The sequence below is a fragment of the Coloeus monedula genome, assembly GCF_965178545.1.
Source record: "Coloeus monedula genome assembly, chromosome: 4".
NCBI lineage: Eukaryota > Metazoa > Chordata > Aves > Passeriformes > Corvidae > Coloeus > Coloeus monedula.
Window position 1 is genome coordinate 1894374 of NC_138784.1, and position 16732 is coordinate 1911105.

The following is a 16732-nucleotide window of genomic DNA, read 5'->3' on the forward strand; positions in this document are numbered from 1 at the left end:
CACACATGAAGAGGGGAAAAGGCAGCCACGGTTGCTGATGAGTGTGATTTCACTATAACAAGAAATTGATATTAAAGGTGATGGAGGGAAAGTATTCCAACATGCTGCCAGCCTTTTGCTTGCCTGGGATGGGTGACAGGAAGCCCTCTGTGCTCATGCAGGCCTCACGTGCTGCCATACCCGATCTAGTTGCTCTCTGAAACAATGATGAAGTTAAGATCTGGTAATGAAATTCCCCCCACTGCTTCTTTCCCAGCTGAATCCTTTCTGTTTTTCCCTCTCTTTACATTCAGTCATCAGTGCTAATTGCTTTGCCTCCTGCTCCATGAAGCCATGAGTCCTAGGGTTTGGGGTCTGCATGCAGAATATGTAGTTTTTTACATTTCCATGAACCCAGCCAGCCAGCAGTAGCTGAGAGCCCTTGGCTTGTGGTTTCGCTGTGCCTACAACTCATTTTGCTACCTCTACAGTGAAGCATTTTTCTAGAGGAGGCGGGATAAGAGGCTTCCCAGAAACATCCACCCCTGTTTGCTGCCAGTCACAGCAGAGACTGAGGACCAGGTTAAGCAGCAAACTCAGAGTCTCCCCACACCTGTCATCCCCCAGAACAAGTGGGGACCAAGTCTCTGCCTGCTTCACCAGAGGCCAGACTGTGCTCAGCTTTGCCGCTTCAGGTTCTGGTAAATACATAACTGGTACTTTCCACCCTCCCCTTTTTATGCAACTTTCCTTCAGCTCAAAAAAGTCCCTGTCAGTTTCAGGTGCTAAGCTGCTGCTGGCCCGTGCCCTTACCCACCACCTTAGTGGGCAAGATCATTCACACCCTCTCAGAAAAAAGCACCTCGTGTGACTTACACAGAAAATTGGGTTTGTAAAGCCAAATGCAGAGTACAAATGAAGTCTCTCTGTATCTGTCAGACACTCCCAGTAGCTCCTGAAGACCGGTGTGAGGATGCTTTCATGACATTTCTCTCTCAGGGGTGGCAAGGATATACAACATGAAAAGTCCTTTTTGAACTCTGATTCTGCAGTACAATGGCAAAAATCATTTAATAATCAAAAGAGTATGTAATTATTTAAATAGGTGTACATAAGGCTATTAAAATACCATTTTTAGCATGACTATAGAGTTAAAAAATTTAGGATTGAAAATTTTTACTCTTTCATAAAAATCTGGAAACTCATTAATTCAAAGGGTTTTTTTTAAAGGAAACAAATTGTTCTAATACAAGAGAATTACCAGAGCTGTCAATATAAACCAAATATATTTTAAAACATTTATATTAGTGATAAGACTTTAAACCATAATGGCAATTTTTAAAATCAAATAATACGCTATGCAACCGTGATTTTTCATTGTGGCAATAAGCCTGGGCTGTCCCCTAATGTGTAATGTTTTTTCATTTTCTCCTAAATATTGTCAGGCTATTCTGACATCATTCCTGGAAGGTCCCTGATGATGACATCAGACCACAATAACTGTTTTCTGTCCTTGTTAACATTCCAATGCTGGAAAGATCTGATTGTTTTCTTAACTATGTCACATTTAATTTTAAACAACCAGGAAAACATTTGAACTGGTTCTAGCTATCTTCATGTGCACACACCATTCTATCCTCCTAGGAAAACTTCTTTTTTAGTTTGAGAAATCCATTCCAACATTTGGGAGGTACACTACTAGATAGAATTGCTTTAAGGGCATCAACTTATGTTTGAGACACAAAAAAAGCCAGACTTATTTATTTAGCCTAAAAAGTAAATCAATCAGTCTTCTCTACCAAATGAGCCAATATTGAGTATATGAAGCAGGCAGCAAAAATAGTAAAAGAGATTTACAGAACTGCATTTTTAAAATGTGTAGCTGCTGCTGTTCCTGCAGCTTTCTCTTGCAAAGTTTGCTCTAGCTTGGAAAGGTGATGTTCCCACCCCTCAGGACTGCACAAGCATTACAGTAAGGGGCCAGTGTGCTATGACACACACAGAGTTTTGAAGTTTAACCCAGTTTTCTGGATTTGTCGATTGGCTCCTGCTGAGATCAGTGGAAACGTGGAGGAGAGCTTTCCCTTCCAGCTGCACTGCTCAGATCCTGCAGGGAAGACAAGAAATGCTGGTAAGGTCACCTCAGGCTCCTCTGTGCTGCGTGGCCGGAGAGCAGCAGCCACAGCCACCGGGTCCCTCGGCGCCACAACTGCCCCTACACGCGCTGGGTGCTGCTCTTCAGCACCTGCCCCCTTCTGGATCCCAAACCAGCAGTGTTTCTGGAGAGGCTTCTGGCCTTTGCACCCAGCCTCACCATAGCATGTGTCTGTTTGAGCTTTCTCCTTGGCCGTTGCCCTGGTGTGTGGCATTTAAACTGTGTTTACATTTTGCTGGTCATGTGAGCAAGAAACGTGAATTTTGCTTCTTGAGCTAAAGTGCTTTGATTTAAGAACATGCCATTCCCTCACTGATGTGACATGGGAACCCAGGCATTTGGATGAACTCTTATTTACAGGGCTTCCTTGAAAATGAGCATTAGGTGCTTAAAACAGTCCCTGCCAAACCACAGTGGCTGTTGTGAAGAGCTCTCCCCCCCCCCCCCATCTCACCCAGCACCTTGCTTTTCTTCTCCTCACATAGTGCTCCCATCTTTGAATTCCTCCCAGAACACACCTGGTTTTCCTCCCCACCTTTAGCTCCCATCCACAGCTGCTGTTCGTATCTAGCATGAACTCTGCAGCCTTCCCAAAACCACTTGCTGCTGATAAATCCCAGCAACTGGGATGTTTGGTGTTCTTGCTTTAGAGACCAAGTGAGGAGAACTCCTCCTCCTCTGAGGGAATTTGTTCAATGGCTGCAGGTTTTTGTGGGACAGCAACGTGCCTCTGGAAAGGCTTTGTTAATTTGTGCAGCTTTGCTTTCTCCCCCTTGCAGTGGAGATGTTTTCTGAGACTGAGAGCCCTCCCAGGGGCTGGCAGTGATGGGAACTCACCCTTTCTTACCTGAGTCCATTGCTCCATGAATTAATAAGGTCCAAAATTCCTGGTAGGGTAGAGGCCGGTCTTCTGCACCCCGAAGGCTGTGATGAAGATGTTGAGGATGACTGTGATGAAGATGAGAGCTGTGGCAGCGTTGTTGAGTATATTCAGGCGGGGTTGCTTTGCAATATCGTTCAGGTTCAAACGAGCTGTGCAACACAGTGCAAAAAGAGAGAGGGGTTTGCAGACTGACTCCAAGTCCCCCAGCTCTTGCAAGCCTCCCCCTCCCCCTGTGGTAAATACCCATGGTGCCCCTGAGTGCTGAGGCCACAGAACAGAGGGAGTAATCACAGGAATGTTACAGGAGCCACAGCTTGCTCTAGGATGACATAGAAGGATGGAGCAGAGAAAAGCTCCTCTTTGTTTTGCCATGGAGGTTCTGTGGCCCTGCAACGGGCCAACCCTAAATCAGCGAGTTACTGCTGCACACCAGCCAGACACATGCCATGGTCCCCCCAGCGCTGCATGGCCGTGGGATGTGGTGAGGGCAGGCTGTGGGACATGGCAGACAAGGGCAGCAGGGCTCTGCTTGGACCGGGAGGCCAGTTCCTCCTTGACACCCAGATGTCACATATGTGCTGGCACAGCTGTCAGCCCTGGGTACGCGGCTGGGGTTGGTCCTGGCTCATGGACGTTGATCCCTTTGGACTCAGGAATATGCTGGTTACCAGGGCTGTCTGGCCAATAAGCCATGCAAACAGCAGCCTTGTCGTGGTCCCTTGTGCCCTTTCTCCTCCCAGCTGGTTCCAGCCATCACAGCTGCCACCAGGAAAAGCTGTGGCATGTGCGACAGGGGAGGGAACATGTCCCAGATTTCCCATAGCCTCCAGTTCTCTGTGCCCCATAAAAAACCATGTAGGATATACAGGAAAATGCAGCGTTTTGCAGGGGTTTAACACTGGGAATGTGTTGGAGACTGAAATACAGCAGCTCCTGTATCAAATGGAGCACTGGGCAAACCAATGCTGGTGTTAATGTACTGTCTGTAGGGCACTAGGAGAACCGCAGGATCGGTTAAATGTGAGGTTAATATAGGGCATGGCTCTGCCTAAATTGTTCTGTTAAGCCCCAGATGAAGTGAGATGTAAAATACAGCTAAAATGTAGTGACTGCAAGAGCTGCATGAAGGAGCACATAGCAGTAGGGGCAGCAAGAGGCCCAGCTTGGCCAAACCCCAGCTGTTTCACTGGGACAGGGGGTCAGCAGTGAGAAAGTGAAGGAACAGTTGTGCTCAGAGGTGTGCAAATGAAAAACAACCCACCCACCATTTTGAGTAACACAGACCACCCTACCACCCACATCATGCTACCTTCAACCCTCCTGCAGCCCTGGATGGAGACAGAGGGGAATGGTTTGGGGCAAGAGGCTTCTCCCTTCCACCCCCATGCCAGCCAAGCCACAGGGTACCCTGCCCCTGCAGCACCCTGCAAGGGTGCACACGCCTTGGTGGCCACCTTACCAGTGATGATAAGGAGAATCCCAATCATCACCTGGAAGAAGAGGGAGATGCTGATGAGCACGATGAGGGTGGCATAGTACTGGAAGGATGTGCCCTGCTCCAGCACAGCTTTGAGCTGGGTGACGTTGGCCATGAAGAGCGCCACGTCCAGCATGCTCTCTGCCACGCTCTTCTTCGTCGCGTAGTGGTTGATGTTCATCGGCCCGTTGATCCGCAGGTGAGGATTCACGCCCTGGGGAGACAGGAGGCATCACATGCGTTGCTAAACCAACACACACATCTGTGTCCAATGGGATGCTCTCTTCTCCCTGGGGTTTACCTAGAAAGCCTGGGAAAGAGTCAAAGTTGCATGTTGAGAGTACCCAGTTTCCCCTCACAGTCGCCTCGTGGTATTAGTAGGCACAAGATACTTGTGGTGAGCAAGAGCTCAGCAAGGTTAAAAAAATAATGGGTATTTTTGTGGAAAACAAGCTTGTCCAGAGTTACAATAACGTAGATTATCCAAAAGCCAGGGATTTTGCAAGGAATATTAAATTCTCTTCCTTCAGGACACAGACAAGCCTCAAACTTACAGGGCATTAGAGAGAGATCTTCTCTTCGGGTTGGCTTTTGTGTTTGATATCATTGCCAATGATCTGGATGAGAGGATGGAGTGCACCCTCAGTTTGCAGGCGACACCAAGCTGGGTGGGAGTGTTGACCTGCTGGGGGGTAGAAAGGCTCTGCAGGGGAATATGCAGGGGCTGGATCAGTGGACTGAGGCCACTTGTGTGAGGTTCAACAAGATGAAGAGCTGGGTCCTGCACCTGGGTCACAGCAACTCCATGAAGCGCTACACACTTGGGGAGGAGAGGCTGGAAGGCTGCCTGGTGGAAAAGGACCTGGAGATGCTGGCTGAACATGAGCCACCAGTGTGCCCAGGTGGCCAAGACGGCCAGTGGCATCCTGGCCTGCATCAGAAATAGTGTGGCCAGCAGGACCACAGGGAAGGGATCATCCCCCTGTGCTGGGCACTGGTGAGGCTGCACCTCAAATCCTGGGTTCAGTTTTTGTCCCTTCACGATCAAGAGGGACTTTGAGGTGCTGGAGTGAGTCCAGAGAAGGACAGTGGAGCTGGTGAAGGGTCTGCAGAGTAAGTGATCTGAGGAGCAGCTGAGGGAGCTGGGGGTGTTCAGCCTGGAGAGGAGGAGGCTCAGGACGGACCTTATCACTCTCTACCGCTCCCTGAAAGGAGGGTGTAGCCAGCTGGGGGTCAGTCTCTTCTCCCAAGTGACAAACAACAGTAACAAGAGGAAATGGCCTCAAGTTGCACCAGGGGAGGTTTAGATTGGACATTAGGAAAAATCTCTCTTCAACAAAAGGCTTGTCAGACACTGGAACAGGCTGCCCAGCAAAATGGTTGGGTTACCATCCCTGGAGGAATTCAAAAGACATGCAGATGTGTCACTTAGAGACATGGATTAGTGGTGGCCTTGGCAGTATTAGATTAATGACTGAACTTGATGATCTTAAAGGTCTTTTTCAACATAAACAATTCTATGGTTCTCTGACTGTCAATGGCTGGGCTTTATATCTCCTCTGAACACTTTTTGCTGGATTTTGTCTTCAACAAGATGCTAGAGCAGAGGGAATGATTCGTGGTTTTATTTCTGAAACCAAGGGCAGTATTTCTTCAAAACATCGGGCACTGATGCAAAAATGCAACAAGACAAGGGGTGGGATCATCACACCTAACCTTAATTAATCAGTCAGGCAGGTTTTTTTGGCAGTGGAAAGAAACAGCTGTTTACAAAGGCCAAATCACCTGGTTGCCCTTAACCTAATTACAAGGTGTAGGTAATTTGGCTGCTTTTAGCCATCCATTGCTAAGTGAGTTCACCTGTTGCTGTCTTGACCCAAGTGGTTAAAAATAAAAGAAGTGGATGATAGTTTTGCATTTACCCAGAGCCTCATAAGCTGGTAATTGCAAAGGCAACAGTTACAAAAGATGTAGCTGTATCTGCAATACACTGCTATTCTTTCTAAAAAAGAAAGAAAAACAAGGCTTCTATATAGCAGAGAGGTTTCAGTTCTGAGTAATCAGCCTCCTGTCAGGTGCCGTGGAGACCAGCAGCCTTGCTCTCAGCATGCCCTTTAAAACCAGGGCTAAGGGCCAGCCTGGGTCTTTCTTTTGCTCAGGAAAGGGGGAGAGATTTCTTTGGGTGCATACTGGAAGTGCCTACATCAAATGGTAAGTTCTGTTTTGCTCCTTTTGTACCTGATAAAGTAGGAAATGTAATCTTTCCTCCATGCTCCAGGCAGGTCACTAGGGAAGGGTCATGGCTCGCGTGTTATGCTGTGACCTTGGGTCTCTGTGTGCAACCCTGGACAAGAGTGGCTTTCTTTGTGTTGGGAGAGCATGAGCCCAGCCAGTGATCCTGGGAGAGCAGTGTATGTGGGGGTGTTACCGATGCTGAAACTGGGGCTGCGTTTTGGAAGGGGGTTGTGGTCACCCTGATGTGACAAAGATGTGTGAAAAAGGTGAGTGGGAAAGGCTGTGTCTGTTGTGAACTGTGATCCCTATCAAGGGACAAGCTTGGGGTAGGAAAGGGCTTTTGGTTTGGTTGGGGTTTTTTTAATACACTAGCTCAAAGCATTTAACTGTTACAGTTTCTGACAGTGGCATTCCTGTGGTTATGTGGTTCCTTTGCAAAGCCTGTATCTCTTGCTGTGGAGGGTAGAAGGTAAAAGATACTGGAAGGAGGTAAATGTAGAAGTCCAAAGAACTGGTAAAAACTCCAAGGCAGTGTGTAGGTGTTCGAGACTCAAACATTACAGTGTGGTGTTGGGGGCAGAGTAGAGGCGTCTTGAGGAAAGGAGGCCACCAAAAGGTCAGGTTCTGTGACTGCATTTTAGAAACCTATGTCGGGGGACTGCTCCCCCTCAGATGGCTTAAAAACGTGATCCTGCTGAAACAGAAAGGAACCAATACCAAATGGTGCAAGGTTGGCAATTTGATTCCTCTCATGTGCTGTTTTCCTTATTCCTGAAGAATCAGCCCCCCTCCTGCAGTATCACAAGGCTGAGCATTGATAGTTTATCTCTGTGTAATGATGAGTTAAGGGTGTGAGAACAAGGGCGCTGTACAAACAGGGCAGAGCTGCTGTTAAATGAGTGCCTGGTACCAGGAGGCTGAGACATCTGTTTCTGGTTGCTTACGTGGAGAAAAATAAAGCAAGTCAGGAGGTCTTATTGAATGAAAACACATCCTTCTTTTGAGCTGCCCTCACGTTCCTTTACCTGGAGGGTGAAATGGGGCAGAGTTGCAACGTCCTGAGCTCTATGTCCCAGATGATCAGGCAGTGAAAACAGACAGCTTTGACGTGGGCTTTTCTCACGTGGATGAGTGTGATGGCATGTTCCCATCTGGGACATGAAAACACAGGCAGGTGCTGCTCTCCCATGTGGAGTAATTGGAACTGGGAAACCTTCACAATAGGAAAGGTGTGGCTCCAGGTTCCAAGTTCTGTCAGTCCAGGCAGATCCAGAAGGATCTCCAAAAGGATAATGGATGATGAAAGTCCGACACTAAACTTGAATTTGGGCACCTTAAGATTTGTGATGGGCAGCCCCCAAATGCCCACCTGGCTATACCCTCCTTTCAGGCAGTTGTAGAGAGCAATAAGGTCCCTCCTGAGCCTCCTCTTCTCCAGGCTGAGCACCCCCAGCTCCCTCAGCCACTCCTCATCAGATTTGTGCTCTGGTCCTTTCACCACCTTCGTGGCCCTTCTCTTGACACACTCCAGCACATGGCACATGTGACTCCTTATGCTGCAAGGAAAAGTTACAGAGATCCAGGTTTTTATGGATTTGGCCCTCAGTGTTCCATCTAGTCTAGCAGCTATGAATGGAAGCCTGATGTCTTGAATAAGGAGAGGCTTAAACAAACCAGGACTCTTCGGAGACCTGGCATTTGGATTAATGCTGGAGGATGGATTTGCTTGGGATGCCTGTGCCATAACTGTCACCAGTGAACCACAGTTTGTGGGGTGTGAATGCACGGCTGTGGCACTTTTTTTGAGCTGCCAGAATGCACACACAGCTTTCCAAAGACCATTTCTGCTTTTGCTTTCTTTAAAGTTCAGTCCTGTAAACTGCTGCAGCTCAGGAGCTGATTCACAAGCAACTTGGGTTTCCCTGTAGGAGGATTGCCCAGACAGCTGTGGGAGGTTGTGTGGTATCACTGAAGAGATTAAATGGTTCCCTTTTGGCAAACAGAGCCCTAAGTCAAGTCACAGGACATACCTGAAGGCTCACCAAAGTGATTTATGTCATCAGGCTAGAGCTGGTGACTTTCTAGTCCCTTTGAAAGGGTTCCTCTTAGGAAAGTGGAGATCAGTGCCTTTTCTTCTCTGTAACATGTCAAAGAGCTGGATCTGGCAGTCAGACACCAAGCTCATCTTAAAAGCGTTGTAGCAGAGCCAGGACGTCTGCTGGAAACAGCACTTTCCCAAGGGGGCTCTCTCACTATTGCCCACTCTCTAAGAGTAGGGAAATTAGGACCTGAAAAATTCCATCCCAGCCATACTGGATGAACTGGTGCTGGAGCTACTTTCCTGAGTCTCATTTCTGGATGTTTCCATATGAAACAGCCTCTTTCCCTGCAAAGACCCTGCTGGCTTCAGTCTGACCTCAGGCAAATTCCCTTTTCCTTTTTCTCTTGTGTAAACCTGGCACAGGTTTACAGATCACCTCAGGGACTCAGTGAGGCACCCATCTATGTTTTCTAAGTTGGAGGCTTGATTCTTACTCAAAGTGTGCACATGCACACAAATATTTAACTCCCACTTCTATTGTTATTTTTAACTTTTGTAGGAATTCTTATGCAAAGAAGGATGAGTATCACCACGAGTAGTGGTGAGAAAATAATGGAGTTTTTCTTTTATTTCTTTCTTTCTCAACTTGTCCTCTGGTTTTGCTGTAGGGAGCTCTCAGGTCCCCAGGCGTGTGAAACCAGGCTCTGGTACCAGAGGGTATGCTGAGCTCCACAGCTCACTGTAACTACCTGAAGAATTTCCACTAAAATTAGTTTTCGAGAGAAATTCTTTGGGGTTTTCATGCATTTATTTTTACAAGAAATAGCTACTTTCTTCTGTAAACTTTTGGAGGAGCTTCATCTAAATATTTCTTTCAAAGCTGGTAGATTTTGGGTCAAGGGGAGCACAAAGCTTTTCTAAATTTTCTTGGACAATTTCTACAAAACCTGCAGTTTACTTGTCACATTTTTCAGATTAGGGGGGAAAAAAATTGAGAGCAGATCTAATTGCAAATCTCTGTGTGCTTTGTGGGTTTTGTGACCCTGTCCCCAGGGAGAACAGCCTGCAAGAGGCAGTGGAACAGCATGAGGCTCACAACTATGAGAATGATAATCTTTATGGGAGCAGTCTGTCAGAGGGCAATGTCTGAATAGGAACTGTATGACTGGCCATTACTTCCAAGGGAAATGCTGGAGAATGCCAAAGAAAACAGACACAAATGTAGGCTGTGCACTCAGAGGGGTAAGCACAGAGATGGCTGCCACGGAGCTATGCTGGGCTGTGAACAGCCAGCCCCACACAGCATCAGGCAGCAGGGAAAACCCAGGGAATGTTTCCCCAGCACTGGCCGGTCAGCAGCTTCAGAAATACTTTGTAAGCATTGGCTGGTGAAGGTTAAAGCACCCCGACAGTCATCATCATCATCTTGCAGGGTAGGGGAGGAGCACAATCCCCTTGCTGTGGGCAGAAAGCAGAGGGGTTAAAGGCCTGGCTCTCAATCAGTGCTTCCGCTTCTAAGGGCACAGTTACTGGCTACTGTCCTTTACCAGGGAAGCTCACTCCCTGCAGCTCCTGACCACTTCACTTGGGGTGAAGGGAACAAATATTTTTAGTCTAGATGCCCAGGCACAGAGAGCAGCAGCACCGGGAAGAGCGGCGATGACCAGATGCCTGCTCACCTGATGGGCTGGGATTCCCTGGCAGAGTCTTACGTGGGTGGGGAAGCAGGTCTGTGCACAGCCCCACGTGTGCCAGAGAAGGGACACACGAGGAGCACTTTGGTCAATACTAACTGTATTGTGAACTTGGTGATGCAAAGCCTGTTTTTCTCCAGTTTGGCACAACAGCAAGTATCCTGGCTGCTTTCCATAAACAGAAGTAATAGTAAACCTCATGGTGGGTACTGCAGGCAGAAGGAAAACTGAGTGTTCAGGGCCAGTCCCCCCTCCTCAGCCTGTGTGGAGGCTCTTGGCTAGTCCAGTTGTGCTTAGGGTTTTTTTCCTTTTAATATAGCCATCTGTTCTGCTCACCAGGGGTCCTGTTCAGAGCCAAGTGTTGTGTTGCCTTCAGTTCCTATTGCATAAATCCCAGAAAATAAATCAGAGATGCTTTCCTAGTATCCCTCCCCATGTACCAGACTGGTCCAGATGGAGACCTATCTCTGAGGTGTCCTTAAGGTTCTGTGACAGGTCACTGGTGAGTTTAACAGAGAGCTCATTGACCAACTGTTTGGATGAGAGCTCTCCAGCCAAAAAGTGACTTCCAGGAGCTGGCAGCCAGTGCCTCTTCAGAAGTGGAAGCCTAGGCAAGTGGCAGGCATGGATTCTGTGCGCTTGACAAGCACTGTTCATGTTCTCTGGTCTACCAAACTTGGCCTCTCCAGTTGCTTTGTCTGCCTCCTGTGTCTCGTCTCACACCTGCACGCCGACTTGGTGAGGTCTTGTGGGCAGAGACACCCGCACAGTGCAGCATTTAGGCCCCTCACCCTCGAGCCAAGGGGTGCCAAAGCAGGGCACTACTGTCGCTCAAGGATGAGAGTGCAGCTGGGCGAGACTGCCAGCAGAGCCCGTCCGTTCGCCAGCAGCAGGGCTGCCTGGAGGCTCGCGGCAGCTCCTGGAGGAGGCCGCGCCTCGCGTTCTGGCAGCAGCACCGCGGGGCTGAGGGCCGGCCCTGGCGGGCCAGCGGCGTGAGGCATGGGCTAGCGGGGCTGAGGGCCGGCCCTGGCGGGCCAGCGGGGTGAGGCACGGGCTAGCGGGGCTGAGGGCCGGGCGCCTCTCCGTGCCCTTGCCCTGCGGCTGACACGGAGCCGGCTCCGCTCCCGGCCGGCTGCGGCAGCCGCAGCCTGCAGAGACCTGCTTGTCGCATCGCGTGTGCGTGCTCTGCTCCTCATCTCTGCCTTTCCGTGCTTCTCCTCATCTCTTATTCATCCCGCAGACCATCTCTGCCCGTCTGCATCTTCAGTTCAGTTCCTCCTCTCCTCCTTTATCCTCTCCTTTTCCATTCTTTTCTCGCCCTGTGCCTTTTCCATTGTCTGTCTTTCACGCTGTTTCCTGCCATCAAGCTCCTCTGCTTCATGCACCGCCTTCCTGGGTTGCTGTCTCCCTGTTCTCCCCCACTCCTCTCCCCCTTTGGCACTCTGTGCTGCTGTCTGGCAAGTTTCTTGAATCTGTTCCCTCTGACGCCGCTCAAGGCTTCCTATGCTACAGGGCAACATAAATTATGTATCACTCAAGTAACTGTCTTACCAAATCTATATTAAACTCCCTCGTTAAGTGTATTTATGATACTGAATTGAAGGGATCCAGGAATCGACTGGCAGGTTGCAGGGCTGAGCTGGAATACAAGATAATTCTTCTTTTCCAGGTAGCTGGGATGAGGAGAAGGCGGGAAGGGTGGTGGCAGTGGTGGAGGAGCCTCCATCCGTAGCTCAGGAGCAGTTTGTGAGTTTGGGGCTCAAGAACTGCTTGGCACCAGCAACTACAATGTGCTGATGCATGATCTCTGATTGTTGAACAGAAGCAATCGGGTGTGTTTATGTGTGTGGGGGACAGCTCTTTGAATATATGGAACTGGGAGTGCACTCAAAAGGATTAGTAGGAACAATTATTTCTAAAGTCGGGATATAGAAGCTGGAGCCTATTCAAATCACTAGTGTTTTATCCCAGTGTTTTGGGGGAAGGGGAAAAAAAGGGGGCAGGGGAAGAGTAAAAAGAAAAGGGGCAGAAGGGAAGACTAAAAACAGCTTTAGAAGAAAAAATTCAAAGTAGGTTAGCAGAGAAAATGAGTTTATAAAAAATGGAAGAGCAGCCGGGAGGCACAACAGTAACTACTGCATTGTGCTTACAAAGCTAAACATGTTAAGATGAATAAATCCCCAAGCTGGATGGCTTACGGCCCAAAATATTAAGAAAAGCTGGGTCTGATCACAGGCTGCTGCCAGATCCAAAGAGCAAATGTGTTCATATAAATCATTTTAATACAAAACATTCATAAAGCAAGGTCCTAAAACTGAACTCCTTCCAAGTCTAAGCGTGTTTGTATCCAGTGTTGAGGGGTCAGGTTGATTTCTGAAACTGAGGGAATGTAGTAACAGCTGTACTGGATCAGACCAAAGGTCCAGCTCCCCTCTGACTGTGGTTTGTAGCAGATGTTTGAGGAGGGCAAGAAAAAAATCTTAGAATGGGACAAGTCTCTAGCAATGGTCCCTTGTGACCTGTAACTGTATTTAGAACTGCTCCAGCCCTGGCCTGATGCTGCTTTTCATGTGAGGTAGCCCAGGGTTAATTTGTCATTTGCCGTGTGCCTCAGGGCATCCTAGTTGCTCTTTTTTAGTTTTCCCTATCTGTAAATTAATGTGAGTCCTCATATGGGTGACGTGTAGGAGGAGAGAGATGGGTAAGATCTCCTGTCGAAGTGCAGTCTGTTCCTGTGCTGTGAACACAATCCACCTGGACTGAATTTGTCATGCAGGGAAGCCCCTGAAGCTGCTGAAATCAGGTAGGTGATTTTCTCATTCCCAGGGGGGTTTACATCTTGCAGCATTTCCTAGGTAAACCTCGCTGCAAGGCACTGGAGCTCAGGTTCATCTGACGATTTTGGGCTTTACCTGCCCCTGGCCACCCTCTGAGTGCTCGGGGCTCTCCACAGAAAGGAAGCTGTGGGAATCCAGGTGGAAAGAGGGAAGAGCATGGCTGAGGGTTTTGACAGAGCTGATGGCCCTGCATCCATAAGCAGTGGGACTCAGGGGTTCTGGTCTCTCACATGCACATGCCACACACACCACTGGCAATGGACAGCTGCCACAGAGAGGTGCCACATCCCCTCCTCAGGCATTCCCAAAAGGTAACTAAGAGAGAGCTCATCTATGCAAGACAGCTCTGGAACATGTCACTGGTAGCTCTGAAAGGGCCTGCCAGTCTAGTGGGAAGCACTGGCAGGCTCAGTTACAAAGGAGAGGAAAACACCCAGTGAAATGCCTTAGAGACCTACAGGTGCTCCCTTCTAAGCAGCTGAGGTTGAGCTTTTGTCACTCTGAGCCTGTAAGCAGGTGAGATGAGAGGAGCTCTTTGCTCCTCTCATCTCTCAGGAGGAATTGCCACTGTAGTTCAGGTCAAGAAGGAGTTATCTGAGTTGCAGAGGCAGGGATATGTCCCACAAGGAGGGGATGCTTCCATTTCCAGAATCAAGTGGCACCCAGACACCTCATCACATCATGGGTGTCCTGTTGTGGCAGGCACAAACTTGCTTAGGAGCACACAGGCAGCCTGCAACAGAAGCAACCCAGAATCTGATCCAGTTTTCTGACAGATGCAGCATCACCTCCCTTCCTTCAGACTGCAGCTTGCTGAGTCCTCACTCATTGCTGGAACCAAAAAATCCCCCACTCTGCCTCTTCCTTTCCAGTTTTCCTCAGTCATTGGTGCGTTCAGCACCTTTTGTTTGGGGGAACACAGATATTGTTTTGGGGATGATAGTGCACAGGAAATGTTCAGGTTTCTCTGCTGTTAGCTGAAATTATGTGAGTCTGAACAAACAGGAAAATCCAGATGGGGTTTTGTGCCAGAACCTGTATTTTTGGCCATATGAGACAGAAACCTGAAGCAGACAAAACCTTGAGATGGAATTGCCTCACATCAAAAGGCGCACACACACAAAAAGGAAAAGGCTTCCAATTTGTAAAACTGGAGATGTGAGAATAGATTGAGCTAAAAAAAAAAAAAAAGGCAGGGGGGAATTATTTAATTAGATAAATGGTGGGATGAGGCATAGTAACTGTTAACTGGGTCACCAAGGGAGCCCTTCCTATGTTCAGAGAAGAGGAAAGAGGCAGCACAACATGCACTCAACCCCCTGGATCCGGAAGGAAAATCAGGAACTAGCGGAGCAAGTGCCGTGCTGCTTTATATGAGTTTAATGACTCAAAGGCTGGGCCAAGGCCCTGCCTTAGGACACAGTGCAGTAAAGCTCATGGGGGAGGTTTAAGGTGGTTATGGAATGGAAGGTTTTCCTTGGTAATTAAAAATATTAAGTTTGGCTTCTCCTTGTCTTCCTGGAGTTCTTTCAAGGGTGGGGTCGTTCTGTTGTTTGGATTTATAGCTTGCTATATTGACAGAAGGATTCATGGGATGAGATTGGTTTTGCTTTTTCTTTCCATCCTCTAGTCCAGCTTGATGGTGCTGTGAGAGTTAGGCATGCTAAGTTCAGGGCAGGGATTTAATGGGTCATAAAAATGGCCATTGGTGTATCAGTACTTTAAACATAAATTGTGAATTACTGTTGGGCAGAGATGAGAATTGAAACAGCTGGTGGGCAGTAATATCCCCCACTTTGGAAAAATGGTACTTGGACTTCCCTGTCCAACTTCTACTGAGTTCAATGGAGGTTAAACAACACATTTATCTTTGGCCTAAGTTCACAACGTTAAATTAAATTATACTCCAAAAGTGTGGCCCTGAAAGCATCACCTTTAAGATACTTTGTTATCCTGTGCCTCTGCTAATATACTAACAATTTTTTTTCCAGTGGATTATGAATTTGGATATAACTATGACCAAAAAGGGTTATATGCCTTCTAGACAGGCGTTCTAGGTTAGGAGGTATTGCAAAAGTGCATTGAATAATTTGGAAACTTCTCTGAGCAGCTGCACAGCAGGGATTGAAGCTTAAGGGCAAAGGTTCAGAAACCATAGTTCACTGGTCTTCAAAGATGCTACTAAAACTCATTTAAGATAGTGCTGGAAGTATCCATACAGTAAAAGAAATGCTGCAACCGTAAAGCTCTCTCTCTCTCTCATTTTCCTTCTACTAATTATCTATTAAATTTTAATTTTGTTTTAATTTTATGCTTTTGTATTGCATTTGAACTAATACACAAGGCCCTGGACTAAGTTGTGACTGGAAGGTAACAGTGAATAATGTTTACAACAAAGCTTGGGAGGAGAGCTTTGTAAAAAGAGCTACTTCAGAAGTTGATCATGCATGTAAAACTGGCTCTTATTAAATCTGATATTTTTTTTAATGGTTGTTGTAGCCCTAGATTGTGTTTCTTTGAATGTTGGATACAAACCACATGACACACATTCTTCCCATAAAATTTCTCCTCAGTTAAAACTGTCTCTCCTGCTTTAACACTACATGTCCTGAATGTCAATTTTAGCCCCCTGAAGTCTTCAATTTTTCTTTCCTGCACTGCAGGAAGGACACTGTGGTAGGGCTTGGAGAGATTTTATATTTTGGGCTGTTCCTCATGCAGCTGATACTGTGGCTGTTTAATTTTATGTAAAAGGAATATTAAAGATCAGATTAGAGAGTGGTTTAGAAATAAAATCGGCCTTAACCTAAATTCTGTGCAACCTCACTTGCTGACAGTGCACAGAATGCAAGCAAGCAAAACTTCATTCTCCTATTTCACTTTTTAAAGCAATGATTTAGAGCAATTGTACTGTGAAAGAAGTGTTCCTGTACAGCCTTAAATGGTGAAGATCTGCTTGTCTCAGATCTGGCAGGAAAAGGAACCCACACCATCGCTTTCTACCCCAAGTCACAGACAAAAAGGCCTAGGGTACCACATCTCAAGATTAGACCATTGAAGTGAGCCAGAGGATGGTGCTTGATGCTTCCAGAAGTGTTGAGGACTTTATTGACTAGAAAGGAGCTAGTAAGCATTCAGGGGTCACTACGAAAGCTCATGTGGCTGAAGTTGGCTTGTGAGAAGGCTCTGCAAGCAGCAGATGTGTGGGGAGGGAGGTCAGGTGCCTGGTTCCTGCCTGGCCAGTGGAGCCAAGGTGTCCTGGATGTGTTCGTCTCCCATCACAGCAGCAGGACATCAGACCTTGTTGCTGTTACCCATGCAGCATTCCAGACTCATGGAAGCATAACTGATTCATAAATCTCCCACTTCAAAATTAACAGTGGTCTCTCCTAACCATTAAGCTAGATGTTGATCCTTTCAATGAGCCTGAC

The 16732-nt window shown here is 47.5% G+C and overlaps 1 protein-coding gene across 1 annotated transcript in view; it reads right to left on the reverse strand.

The window, feature by feature from the left end:
• Window positions 1-3002: 3002 nt before the first annotated feature.
• The window catches only part of NINJ2 (ninjurin 2), a gene marked incomplete at its 3' end in the record, with an annotated part of 43855 nt that continues 30125 nt past the window's right edge, over window positions 3003-16732 (reverse strand). Inside the window, exons 2-3 of the mRNA XM_082281056.1 lie at window positions 4477-4708; window positions 3003-3166 (exon numbers count right to left, since the gene is read on the reverse strand). Coding sequence (XP_082137182.1) covers window positions 3003-3166; window positions 4477-4708 — 396 coding nt within the window. The remainder of the gene's footprint in view (window positions 3167-4476; window positions 4709-16732) is intronic.